Here is a 14330-nt window from a genome sequence, read left to right as displayed (position 1 = left end):
GTCACGCGTCCTGGGCGGGGCGGGACGGGACAAGGCGGGGCGGGGCGGGGCTAGAGGGGCGAGCCCTCGGCAGGTGAGGAGAGAGAACCCGGAGGGTTCGTGGACTCGTGGACGTGGACACGGCGCGGGGGAAATGGGCACCTCAGAATGACAGCCCAGGGGCCTTCCTATGGGAAGACCTGGAGTTTTGACCTAAGATATTAAATCTGTTTTCTCAGTGTTTATCTGGAATCCTTTCCCTAGAAGGGGAAACAGGAGTGCGATCTTGATTCTGAAATACTTGGGCTGGTTGGGTAGCTTCCTGCACAAAAATGTGCACTGTAATAGCGACCCAATGCATGGCGCGTTTTGTACGTGGTCAGAGGCGACACTGGCGTCACACTGTCCAAACTTTCTCTAAGGATACCGGGCAGTCCACACTCCAGTGCAGCCCCTTACGTAGTAGGGCGCTGCCGGAGCCCGGCGTGAACCATGCCGGAATCCTCCCGCACACAACGTGTTAGTACACCTGCCAACCAGTGTCAAAAGATATTTTATTTTTAATCCCCCTGCCTTTGCGGTAGGGACCAAATTAATGAAGAGACCACAAGAAAGGGAGAAGTGTTTTATCTAGATCATGAGCAATGGAACCCTAATTATAACATGACCTACATCTGAGAAATTTACAATCTGCTTGAGAAATGGAAATGTGACATCAGCAATAGTTTATTTTACAAGCGTAACTCCTGGGTTCATATCGAACTGCAATTCCAGGCAATTGCTTTGTGCATCGAAAAATTAAAATTTGTTACAAAATGATACGTAGTTGCTGTAGAGAATTCTGGAAAAATGTATAAAAGGAGAAAATCAATCAGTGATCTCACCCTACAGCTGAACTATTATTAATATTTTGGGACATACACTTCTAGTCTTCTAACCCAGTCTATTAAAAATTCCCATTATTTTCCAATAAATATCATTAGTTTCTTTGATTAGCAAGGTTGTGGTGATTGTGTTTCCTTACAATATCAGTGTATATCTTAAGTTATGCTTAATGGAAATCTGTAATTCTTCTTTTTTTGAATTTCCTATTCATATCATTTACTCATTTTTCTAATGGGGGTAGTTTGTTACTAATCTGGTAGATCTTTTCTATATATTACTTTCTATATATTACTTTTCTATATATTACTACTTGCCCTTTTATGGATAGCTTTTGTAAAAATTTTGTAAATATTTGTATTTTCCTCAATTTATTACTTGCTTTTTAACTTTACGCCTGCAACTTCTTAACTATCTGATAAGTTAAGCTGCAGTGAGCTGTGACCACTCTCATGTATTCTCTTTATTCTCACTCACATATATGACTTGTCCTAGTTTTTCCTGTTCACATTTTTTTCTGTCCAATCTCTATTCCAGGTGATATTCAGATTATTTTGCTCTGAAGAATTATTCCTCCTCAAATAAAAATGTAATTACCTCTGAATTTTAAAAGTTACAAATGTAGGGAATTGTGGGATCATTTTTACAAATTTTTTTGTTTTTTTGAGACAGAGTTTCGCTCTTGTCCCCCAGGCCAGAGTGCAATGGCACGATCTCGGCTCACTGCAACCTCTGCCTCCTGGGTTCAAGTGATTCTCCTGCCTCAGCCTCCCGACTAGCTGGGATTACAGGATCTCGCCACCACGCCCAGCTAATGTTTGTATTTTTAGTAGAGATGGGGTTTCACCATGTTGGCCAGGCTGGTCTCAAACTCCTGACCTCAAGTGATCCACCTGCCTTGGCCTCCTAAAGTGCTAGATTACAGGCGTGAGCCACTACACCCAGCCCATTTTTACAAATGTTATATTTTTAAAATTAGTGCCAGAGAAACCAAGGAAAATAATCCATTATCTGTCCTTATCATCTTAGAACAACCTACATTTGATCTGCTTCACAACTTTCTTCTTGAAATAACTTCTAAGATTCCACATGCTCTGGGTTTCCTTCTTCCTCACTGGCCACTCCTCAGCAGGGTGTGTGTGTGTGTGCGCGCGTGCGCCTAAGCACTGCTTCCCAGCTCCTCCTCCACTCTACAGCCTTTTTGGTAAATGGCTTCACACTTCAATCTTCTAACCAGCTTTTCCAACTTGTCCAGTTTTACCTGTTTAAATGGCATGTCTAGCTTGAAGTCTCCTAAACTCATAGTTCAAGTCTTGACCTCCCCCTTGAGTTCCAGTCTCATACATCAGGCTGTCTACTGGATAGCTCTAGTCCATAATAGGCATTTCAAAGATAAAATGTCCTAAAGAACTCCTGACTCTTCCCCCACCAGCTTCTCCTTAACTTTCCCCTATCTCAGTTAATAGCATTTTAATCCACCCTGCTATCAGGCCAAACCCATAGGAGTCATTTTTAATTGCTCTTTTCACACCCCACATCCCGTCTGCCAGCAGACCTTGTCTGTTCTGTCTCAGGAATATGTGCTGAACTGGATGACCTCTCACCCCCTGAGCTGCCACTGCCCTCGCTCAAACTCCCATGACCTCCTGAACTGTCGCCAAAGCCTCCTCAGTGGGCTTCCTGCTTCTGCTCTTGTCCTCTTATAGAACATTCCCCAAACAGGACGGGTGATCTTTTTAGGATGTAGTATCAAAATATGTCCCTATTTATACACCCTCCCACTGCACTTAGGATAAAATCCAAGCTCCTGGTGGGGCGCAGTGGCTCATGCCTGTAATTCCAGCACTTTGGGAGGCTGAGGCAGGCGGATCACCTGAGGTCAGGAGTTCAAGGTCAGCCTGGCCAACATGGTGAAACCCCATTTCTAGGTAAAAATACAAAAATTAGCCAGGCGTGGTGGTGGGCGCCTGTAATCCCAGCTACTTGGGAGGCTGAGGCAGGAGAATTGTTTGAACCCTGGAGGCGGAGGTTGCAGTGAGCCAAGATAGGGCCACTGCACTCCAGCCTGGGCAACAAGAGTGAGTCTCAAAAAAAAAAAAAAAAAAAAAAATCCAAGCTCCTTTTCATGGCCCACAGGGCCTTATGTGATCCATCTCCTGCCTGCTCTCCTACTGCATTTCTTGCCACTTTTCTCATTGTTAGGACACACACACGTCCGTATTTCATACATACATGTGCCTGCTCAGCGTTGTCCCCTCATTGTATGGTTCCTTCCCTGGCTGCCTTCTTCTCATCATTCAGGTCCCAGCCTGGCAGTCACACCCTTGTCACGTTCCTGGACCAGGCCCAGGTTTTTACTTGTGTGTTTCCTTCACAGTACTAAGAACAACTGGAAACTTTCACACATAGTTGCACATTATGCACTCCCTGCTCACTCCTCCTACCAATGTGCAATGTCAGCTCCATGGGAGAAGGGACTTAATTTTTGTTTCCACATAAGTACTCAATAAAGTTAATATCTTAAATTGCAGTTTTGCTGAAGTGTCAAACACGGCCCACCTGTAATCCCAGCACTCTGGGAGGCGGAGGCAGGAGGATCGAGCCCAGGAGTTCAAGACCAGACTAGGCAACATGGCGAGACCTCATCTCTTTTACAAAAATAAGAAAAATGTACTGGGTATGGTGGCACGAAGAGATGAAGCATGGGACTCTTGGACTCACTCAACCATCTCAGTAGAAGTCAGGAATAGAGATGGGATTATCCTAGAAAATTTGTGGAGGACCCTCTTGTCTAATGGCATTGAACTCCGTGACATTACACAGGGGACCCACAAGATTTTTGAGAATGTTACATCAGCAGAAACAGCTTAGCCTAGAAGTGACAGAGACAGTGTGAAATGAGAAAAGGCTGTTGAAATCCTAACTGCTACAGGCAGGAAATGGGCTGATAGAGCTACTGGGCTACAAACATGCTATCCTTCAAGAAAAAGCAAGAATGACTCCAACGGTAGAGCCAGAGGCACAGAGGCAGAGGCCAGAGGAGCAGACAGAAGTGATGGATGCAGAGACACAGGCCTATGAGGTCACTGTGAGCACAGACTCAGAGCCCCATGGAGCCACCATGGGTACAGAGAGGCCCATGGTTCTGCTGTGAGCAGACACAAAGGTCTGCAGAACTGCTGTGGGCCCAGTGGGCGGCACTTCAAGCTAGGGAATTATTTGCAGGCCTCGAATCCTAATGGAATTTTCTCTGCTAGATCAAAATTGGTTGGGAATGGTCACTTCTTTATCCCTTCCAATTTTCCCTTTCAGAATGAGAACATCTATCATATGCCTATTACATCGTTTTAAATAAATTTATTTATCCAAATTCCAAAGTTATTTGGAAGCTGATAACCTGTAGTATCACAGGTCCACAGCCAGAGAAATTTAATCCTAAAATGAATCATGCATGGGGTCTCACCCACATCTGACTTAGATGATGAGATGCAGGACTTCTGAGCTAATATATAGATGCAAATTTGGTCTTAGTTCATGCTGTATGAGTTGAGACTTTGGGAGATGTTGGGAGAAACAAATGTCTTTTCCATGTAGGACAAATATGGATTTTGGGGTGCCAGAGGGTGGACTGTAGTGGGCTGAATGGTGGCCCCCAAGAAGATATGTCCACATCATAATCCCCAGAGCCTGTGAATATTACCTCATATGGCAAACTGTGATTACATAAAACATCTTGAGAGAAAGTGCTTACCCTGGATTTTTCAAATTGGCTCTAAATCCAATGAAAAGTATTCTTGTAAGAGATACACAGAAGAGATGTGACAGAGAAAGCGGCAGCAATATGACCCAGGGGCAGAGATGCAGTCACAAGTCAAGGATTGCCTAAAGCCAACAGAAGCTGGACGTCACCAGGGACAGAACCTCCCTAGGGCCTTCAGAAGGGGTGTGGTCCTGTTCACATCTTTATTTCAGACTTCTGGCCTCCGGAACTGGGAGAGAACTAAGTTTCTGTCATTTAAGCCACCAAAGTTGTGGCAACTAGCTAGGGCAGGTCTAGGAAACTAACGCAGGTAGAGAGAGCAGGCTTTCTTGGGGCTTTCTTGTCTGTGCCCATTGGTCGGCTTCTCCAGCACTCAATCTTTTTTTTTTTTTGAGACAGAGTCTTTTTTTTTTTTTTTTTTTTTTTTTTTTTTGAGACGGAGTCTCGCTCTGTCGCCCAGGCTGGAGTACAGTGGCGCAATCTCGGCTCACTGCAAGCTCCGCCTCCCGGGTTCACGCCGTTCTCCTGCCTCAGCCTCTCCGAGTAGCTGGGACTACAGGCGCCCGCCACCACGCCCGGCTAATTTTTTGTATTTTTTAGTAGAGACGGGGTTTCACCGTGGTCTCGATCTCCTGACCTCGTGATCCGCCCGCCTCGGCCTCCCAAAGTGCTGGGATTACAAGCGTGAGCCACCGCGCCCGGCGAGACAGAGTCTTGCTCTGTCACCCATGCAGTGGCATGATTTTGGCTCACTGCAACCTTCACCTCCTGGGTTCAAGCGATTCTCCTGCCTCAGCCTCCTGAGTAGCTTGGATTACAGCCGCATGCCACCACACCCAGCTAATTTTTGTATTTTTAGTAGAGACGGGGTTTCACCATGTTGGTCAGGCTGGTCTCAAACTCCTGACCTCCTGATCCGCCTGCCTTCGCCTTCCGAAACCAGCACTCAATCTTGAGACAAAAAGAAAAGCCACGGAATAACTACCAGAGTCCTTCCTCAGATCCCAAGGTCCAGGGATAGTCTTCCGTCTTATGTCTACCTTTCAGAGTCTTGTATTTGTTTATATGACCAAGGAGTTTAGCTGTACTTACTGAGAGGAAAAAGTGTATCTATCTCATCTTTTTTGGAAGCAGACATCCTAACTCCTGGATTTTCACTTTTTTTTTTTTTTGAGACAAAGTTTCGCTCTTGTTGCCCAGGTTGGGGTGCAATGGTGCGATCTCAGCTCACTGCAACCTCCGCCTCCTAGGTTCAAGCGATTCTCCTGCCTCAGCCTCCCGAGTAGCTGGGATTACAGGCATGTCCCACCACGCCTGGCTTTTGTATTTTTAGTAGAGACAGGGTTTCTCCATATTGGTCAGGCTGGTCTCGACCTCCCGACCTCAGGTGATCTGCCTGCCTCAGCCTCCCAAAGTGTTGGAATTACAGGCGTGAGCCACTGCGCCCGGCCTGGATTTTCACTTTTTAATCAATTACGCTGTTCCAGCCACAAACTTTTTTTTTCCATTTTTTTTTCCTTCCTTTTCACAACTTGTCCTGTAACTGAACAGCCATAAACTTTTAAAATGACTGCTTTGGTTGGCATTTTCTTGGTCAAAATTCTTCAGTGGCTCAGTTGCCTGTAACATAAGCTCACAGCCCTTAGCCCAACATTCTTCAGTGGCTCAGTTGCCTGTAACATAAGCTCACAGCCCTTAGCCCAACATCCTTTCCCTCCCCAATCTGACCCCATCCTTGCCTTTTGGGTGTTATTTCCCACTGTCATTTACCAGGGTTTCCAAAATTGTGCTTTATTAAATGCTAGTTCATTGGAATGTTAATACATGTTTTGCACACACAATCAGCAGGAGAAAATGTTTCTATAGCCAAATGACATTGGTAAACAGTGTTTTTATACAAAGTTAAGCCGGTTTCTTTATTATTAGACTTTTCAGATACTTTCCCAGTGCATAGTGTGAATCTCCACAAAGCAAGTGAAACATGAATCGTTCCCTAATCTTACTTGACCACAGAATGCTTCATTCTATCTCCATGGAAACCACTTGTGAAAGTCTCCTACTCCAACTTTCTTCTCCAACAAAACTCACCTGTTTGGGATCATCTGAACTCATTTTGTGCTCTTGCCTTTATATAAAAGAGAAGTTCTGTGAAATGTTGAAGCAGCAGGGTTATGGCACTAGTAATGATCCAGGCACTATACAAATTGGTAAAATTTTCCATTATTTTAGTTCAGAAGCCCTAACCATAGGTATTCTAACAGTGGACTGTGGAACCCACTATAAGTGTTTGAGACATGTTACAAAACATAGGAGCTATTTTTAAAATGAATCCATTTAATAATACTGCTAGATGCTGTGAGAGACAGGGACTCCCCGGCCCAGCACACATGCTTGAGCAGGAATGCAGACACGGGCATGGTGGTGGGCAGGCCGGTGGTCAGCAGATACCCTTTCTGTCACTCCTCTGTGACAATCACCCCCAAGTGATCTTTGGGACTCGGAATAAGGCAGCTGCTCTCCCATCCTGGCTACTAGGAGTTGCTCTGTGGCAGAAAGGACCACAGATGGAGAGCTTGGCACTCACTCCGACTTCGCCGAAAAGAGGGCAACCACCAAAGCAGTAGGTAAAAACACAATTTTAGCAGCAGTGAAATAAAAAGAGGAAGTGAGGATGGGACCAGGCTGCAACTATAATTAAACTGTCTGTTTAGGAGAAGCTGAATCCAGAAGAAATACAAGCTGTAAAGTGAGAGGGGACAGGGAGCAGGGCCATTGGAGAGCAGGAGAGGACAGGGTGGCACCAAGTGCGGCTCGGACTCTGCCCTGAAAGATTTGAATTGGACACTGTCCAGTCACGTGTGTGGCAAACTGTACTCCAAGCACTTTTCTCACAGCAGAGGAAGGAGCTGCCGTGGCTGTACCCCTGAACGCTCGTGGGGCCGGCATTGTGCGCTGGGCCTCTGTAATGGAGGACCTCCAGTGTGCAGACAAGGTGCCGGCAGTGCCCACGGAGGGCTCCGCCCTGGGTCCTGGGTGAAAGTCACAGCTGCTGAGGAAGCGAGAGCTCCATCTGGATACCAGAGACCGCTGGGCCATCAGTGCAGCAGGAACCACCATGTGAGAGCCGTGGCCAGGCAGCCCCACGTCACGAGACCTGCTCCAGGCAGCCCCATGTCAGGGGGTCGAGTCCCCCCACCGCACAAGGCCTGCTATGGGCTGCCCCATGTCAGGGGGTTGGGTCCCTCGACATCATGAGGTCTGCTCCAGGCAGCTGTGCTCTTCTTCTTCCGCCTGTAACCAGCTCCAGTCTAGGGCCTGAAAGTCAACAGACATGTTAAAAATACAACAACCACGAACACATTTCAGGTTATTTTTCCTCTTCAGGAGGCAATCAGGACAATTGAGAAATATACTAAAACCCAGCCAGGCACAGTGGCTCATGCCTATAATCCCAACACTTTGGGAGGCCAAGGTGGGCAGATCATGAGGTCAGGAGTTCGAGACCAGCCTGGCCAAAACGCTGAAACCCCGTTTCTACTAAAAATACAAAAATTAGCCGGGCATGGTGGCAAGCTCCTATAGTCCCAGCTACTCAGGAGGCTGAGGCAGGAGAATCACTCGAACCTGGGAGGTAGGAGTTGCAGTGAGCTGAGATCGTGCCGTTGCACTCCAGCCTGGGTGAAAGAGCACAACTCCATCTCAAAAATAAAAATAAAAAAAATAAAAAGAAATATATTGAAACCCCTTTATTGGCTGGGTATGGTGGCTCATGCCTGTGGTTCTAGCACTTTGGAAGGCAGAGGCGAGCGGATCACTTGAGGCCAGGAGTTCAAGACCAGCCTGGGCAACATAGCAAGACCCAGGCTGCATAAAATAAATAAATTAAACAAATACAAATTAAAAAGCCAAACCCTTTTATTAATAAGTCTTGTGACTGCAGGGTACTCTTGAGCTAAGTTATATATTCAAACTGTAAAGGATCTTTTCTTCGAATTGGCTCAGAGTCCTTGAGATTCTGTGACTGTGGGAATTAGAAAGGCGATGTCAGTACCACGCTGGCTCACAGCACTCACTCCCATGCTTACTGTGGGTAGCTAATCTCGGCTATGGATTTCCAGCCTCACCACATGACTTGGCCTGATGAGACTTCCTCTTCCTCCCACAGATATGCAAGTAAGCAGTGAACTGATCAAAACATTATCGTGCCAGGAGGAGGAGAGCAGCAAGAGATACAGCATGTCCACAGACTGGAGGAGGACATGCGACTACATCAGCAAAGGCTGCAATTCACAGTGGTATCCCTTGTAATTCTTCCAAAAGCTTAAAGTTAGGGGAGGTTAGCAAGTGATTAGCAGGTAAAGGCCATGTAAAGATCTAAGCAAATGATGCAGGATTCTCTCAACAATGGAAGCTTTGTCTTAATGTACCTGTATCTTCGCTAGTTTTCTCATAACTAGTACTACCTACCACTAAGCTTCAAGGCCCTGAGGACAAGGCCATGGCTGGTTCCTGCTCCCAGCCCAGCACTCAACACACAAATGCTCAGCAATAGTACCAATGGTGCAGGTGGGGACAGGCTTCTGGGAACAATGCTACCTTCCTCCTCATCATCGGAAGTAAGTGTTGCAAGGATTAAATAAGATAATGCATATATGTAGTTGTAAGCCTTAAATAATTGTTAGCCATCACTATTACTATGAATAATAAAAAAATGTGTACTAGAAAATTATAAATATACACTGAAAAAATCAGCTGAATGTGGTGATGCACGCCTGTAGTCCCAGCTACTCAGGAGGCTGAGACATGAGAATCGCTTAAACCCGGGAAGCGGAGGTTGCAGTGAACCAAAATCATGCCACTGCACTCCAGCCTGGGTGAGAGAGAGAGAGACCCTGTCACAAACAAACAAACAAACAAACACTGAGGTTGAGGACAATGCCAGATTGTGTTTCCATTTTCTTTTCTCTTTTGCTATAGAGAAAGAAAGGACATGGAATCGCAGGGGGCTCACACAAGCTGTTACCGTGAAACTCTGGTCTTGTTCCCTCACGGTGTCCTGTATGGCATTTTCTAGCAGGGTGCAGAGGTTATGTGCTTCAGCCACCAGTTCTTCACTAAAGAAAATGATCAAATTATTAGAAAGTGGTCATTATTAGTTATCAGAGCTAATACTGCCATTTTAAAATATGCTAAAGAGTTTTGATCATACTTTTTAAATGAAGTAACAATTATTTTGATCCTGAGTGTCTTAAAACACCAACCCATTGACTAATACTTTCATTCATCTTGTTATGCACTTTCCACACATGAGTATTACTGTCCAAAATGCAAAAAAGCAAACAGATCTCAATAAAAAAGTCAGAAGTAAAAAGAGCTCTGCTTTCTGACTTACTAGATAGCTGAATTTAATTCTCAAACTGCCAAAATCTAAAGATATTCTCCAAATCACCTGTTTCCAATTTTTGAAGTAGACAAAAAAAAAGGCCAAGGAATTTATCGGGGTTCATAGTTCCTTGGAATCTGCTGAAAAGCAAGTTCTGGGATTTGGTTTCATCTAATCTGATCTCTCTCTTTTCTATAATAAGAAACCCATGTTTCCTCTGAGGACCGGGCCACAGTGAGAAAGAGCAGCATGTAACAAAACATCCGTCTTTTTCTAACCTCAGCTCTATGCTGTGGGGAGACGAGAAACATCCTATATACCCAGGTCCACCTTTCTAGAGCTTTGAGGACATCACTGAAGGGAATAAGCCACACAAGGGAAGACTGCCCTGGAACTCCTCTCACTCTGCAAAATGTGACAATCTGATGGCAGGAGCTCAGAGCACGTTTTTGCCAAGCCTCATCTACGGGGCCTTGAGCTAGGCTAAAGTCTCAGTGCCTAACCCAGAAGGGAACGGAACAGGCTCCCGGTCTAGCTACTATACTCCAGGAGCTCATGAGGGGTTGAGGAAATAATTTTTATTTAACAACAACAAAAAAGGGCCGGGTGTGGTGGCTCACATCTGTAATCCCAGCACTTTGGGAGACCGAGGCGGGCTGATCACCCGAGGTCGGGAGTTCGAGATCAGCCTGACCAACAGGCTGGAGAAACCCTGTCTCTAATAAAAATACAAAATTAGCCAGGCCTGGTGGCTCATGCCTGTAATACCAGCTACTCGGGAGGCTGAGGCAGGAGAATCGCTTGAACCTGGGAGGCTGAGTTTGAGGTGAACTGAGATCACGCCATAGCACTCCAGCCTAGGCAACGAGCAAAACTCTGTCTCAAAAAGAAAAAAAAAAGGCTGGGCGCAGTGGCTCACGCCTGTAATCCCAGCACTTTGGGAGGCTGAGGCAGGCGGATCACAAGGTCAGGAGATTGAGACCATCCTGGCTAACACGTGAAACCCCATCTCTACTAAAACTACAAAAAATTAGCTGGGTGTGGTGGCGGGCACCTGTAATCCCAGCTACTCGGGAGGCTGAGGCAGGAGAATCACTTGAACCTGGGAGGCGGAGGTTGCAGTAAGCCAAGATCGTGCCACTGCACTCCAGCCTGGGCAACAGAGCAAGACTCCGTCTCAAAAAAAAAAAAAAAAAAAAAAAAAAAAGAGAGAGAGAGAGAGAGACAGTCTCACTATGTTGTCCAGGCTTGCCTCGAACTCCTGCGAACCTCCTGCCTTGGCCTCCCGAAGTGCTAGGATTACAAGTGTCTGCCATATGGCCAAGAGAAAATTAAGTATCCGAGGTCACATAAATACCAAAAGAGGCTACAAACTCCCAAGGACAAGAACAAGACTCTTCAAAGCAGACTATATTGAGATATAATTTACATACCATAAAGCTCACCCATTTAAAGTGTACAATTCAAGGGTTTCCGCGTATTTACAGAGCTGTGCAACCATCACCATATCTAGTTTCAGAATGTTTTCATCATCCTCAGAAGAAACCTTGCATTATCAGTCGCTCCCACCCTCCTCCCCTGCCCCAGGCAATCATCGGTATTTCCCATGCCTAGAGATTAGCCTGCAGGAACCCATAGAGCCCTGCATACAGAAGGTGTCAAACAAAACAAACCACAGGAAGAGATGAGCATGGGAGCAGAAGTGGCCTGCAGTGTGCTGGAGAACGGGCGGAGGGCTGCTAGACACAGACTGCTGGGCCCCAACCCTGAGCTCCCAAGTGAGGTCTCCAGCAGGACCCGAGAATTTGATGCTGCACTGCTGGCCCAGATGAGACTTGACGAAAGCTCAGACCTGAGCATCTATAACGGAGGGAGAAGCTGTTATTCATGACTGACTAAGGAACACCTTAGTCAGAGTGGTATTTCGTGAAGATTAATTCAACCACACAGGGCCTGGCAGCAGAGGCAGGAGGCAGAAAGCCCTGCCCCCACCTCTGCCGCCATGGTTCAGGCAAGAGGAGGGAGAGGACGGGAAGAATGGGAAGGTCAGTGGCACCGGGAGGAAGGTGGTGACTCAGTAACTCAAGGTACTGGTAGGGTGAGTGGGGGCAGATGGCTCAGGGGAGATGAAGTGGGCCTCCCTGAAGGGAATGTGGCTTCCATATGGATAAAGGGTAACAGCATGTGCCTGACCAGCATTTCCAATGTTCTCATTAAGCAGTTAGTCATCCAAGCCTTGGACAAAGAAACTAGTTAGTAAGTTTCAAGGGACTATGAGAGCCAAACGTGTATCACTTTTGTCCCCACAGGACCTAGCAGATACAACAAACATACAGGGAGGTGGTGATATCATCGGACAGACATTTACCAGTGACAAACGCCTCCATCCCCAATCTCCTGACGTGCCCTTGACGGTCACACTTGGCACTGCTAAGGACGACCTACCTCTTCTTGGCTGGCTCGGGTAAGCTGTTGGAGGCCGTGGAGGGCTGAGACATCAGCTGCCCAGGCTGGCTAAGTCGAGAGGCGTTCATGCTATCGGGGCTTCCACTGACAGGACCACGGACCTTGCTCTAGGGCACAAAATCAAAAGAAATTAGGAGCCAAGTGATAAATCACATTTTGCATTCACACCACAGTATTTTCTCAGGAGACAACTGGCTGCCAGAGGCCAGAGCTAACCCTACAGCCTGCCAGTCGGCACCCCTAACTGCGGGTCAGCTGGTGCTTCACATCTGGCTTCAAAATTGTTTCTGTATTAACAGGGGGACTTTTGAGGACAGGATTCTAAATTTAAGGAGACCTGGGTGCCTACATTAATTTGCAGGCTTTTTTATTTTCATCAGCTTTACTGACTGATTGACAGTGATTGAGAGTCTTGCTCTGTCACCCAGGCTAGAGTGGGCGCGATCTTGGCTCACTGCAACCCCCACCTCTGGGGTTTAAGCGATTCTCCTGCCTCAGCTTCCCAAGTAGCTGGAATTACAGGTGTGTGCCACTACACCCAGCTAATTTTTGTATTTTTAGTAGAGATGATGTTTCACCATATTGGCCAGGCTGGTCTCGAACTCCTGACCTCAGGTGATCTGCCTCAGCCTCCCAAAGTTCTGGGATTCATAATCCACTGCATCCGGCCCCTTAATGAACTTTTACAAGAAAAGAACAGGAAAAGTATTTTTGCTCTTTTCCAGGTAGAAGACAGACACACACACAAAGGCTATGGGAATTCCTGGGGCTCCCGTTCCAGCTACCTGAGCCTCCTCAGCTCACAGCCCATGACCACCGGCCAATCTTCAGGTTACCCCTCCGCTGATCTCTGCCCTGCATGGTCCCCAACCTACCCATGTAGCCCCCCAGCCCCCGCTCCTGGCACTCACTGGGGCCTGCAGTCCTTCATCCCCTCACGTGTCCCTCAGGCCGTGGAACCCTCCTGGCTCCACATCCTCCCCTCCAGCGAAACCTCAAGGCCCACACGTCAAGGAGCCATGCAAGCGCCCAAGCCTCCCGTTCTTGGTCCTCCTGCTGCACCTTCCCTGCTGACCATGGCTGGGGAGAGGCCCAGCATTGGCCTCCTGTGCTTCTGCCCTGGACCGAAAGTGTGGCAGGGGATGGCTCCTGCACTGCCTGGCTCCCTCCCAGCCAGGCCCTGCCCCAGCTCCTGCCCCACCCTGTTCTGTGCTGCACAGTGGCAGCTCAACTCCAGCCCCGCTGAGCGGCCCTTCTCAGTGCTGAGGTTGGCCAGGGACTCAGATCCTCCAGCTGCCTGGAGAGGAACTTCCCCAAATCCCAGATGTGATCATATCCCTAAAGTTCCTTTAATATCAAGGGAAAAGACAGATACTGTCATGTGTCCTGTGTGCTTTGAAAATGGACATGGGCCAGGCGCGGTGGCTCACGCCTGTAATCCCAGCACTTTGGGAGGCCAAGGCGGGTGGATCTCTTGAGGCCAGTTCGAGACCAGCCTGGCCAACATGGTGAAACCCCATCTCCAGTAAAAATACAAAAATTAGCCGGGTGTGGTGGCATGAGCCTATAGTCCCAGCTACTCAGGAGGCTGAGGCAGGAGAATCACTTGAACCCGGGAGGTGGAGGTTGCAGTGAACTGAGATTGCGCAGCTGCACTTCAGCCTAAGGGACAGAGCGAGACTTTGTCTCGAAAAAAAAAAAAGAAGCGTGGCCCGCGTAAGCTCACCTTTGCCTACCTCAGCAGCTTCATCCTCCATTGTGGCCTTCTCCACACACACCAGCCTGTCCCCACTCAGAACACACTGACTCCCCAGGCTCTCTGCCTTTGATAAAGCAACGTCTCTGTCCTGGAACATCCTC

At 47.3% G+C, this 14330-nt stretch overlaps 1 protein-coding gene across 5 annotated transcripts in view; it reads right to left on the bottom strand.

Annotated features, from left to right (window-relative positions):
- Nucleotides 1–6396: 6396 nt before the first annotated feature.
- IKBKB (inhibitor of nuclear factor kappa B kinase subunit beta) overlaps nucleotides 6397–14330 on the bottom strand; it is a 60778-nt gene continuing 52844 nt past the window's right edge. For 4 of the 5 annotated variants that reach the window (XM_055296068.2, XM_055296066.2, XM_063610968.1 and 1 more), the window contains 3 exons: nucleotides 12450–12577; nucleotides 9645–9735; nucleotides 6397–7936 (listed from right to left, as the gene is read on the bottom strand). In XM_055296068.2, the coding sequence (XP_055152043.1) occupies nucleotides 7871–7936; nucleotides 9645–9735; nucleotides 12450–12577 (285 nt within the window). In that variant the 3' untranslated portion in view covers nucleotides 6397–7870. Of the gene's footprint in view, nucleotides 7937–9644; nucleotides 9736–11677; nucleotides 11865–12449; nucleotides 12578–14330 lie in introns of those variants that run through there. The other variant, XR_008660577.2, reaches the window with a different exon arrangement.

This window comes from Symphalangus syndactylus, chromosome 10 (assembly GCF_028878055.3).
Source record: "Symphalangus syndactylus isolate Jambi chromosome 10, NHGRI_mSymSyn1-v2.1_pri, whole genome shotgun sequence".
NCBI lineage: Eukaryota > Metazoa > Chordata > Mammalia > Primates > Hylobatidae > Symphalangus > Symphalangus syndactylus.
Note: the sequence above shows the minus strand (reverse complement) of the source record. Positions and strands in the feature narration are given on the sequence as shown.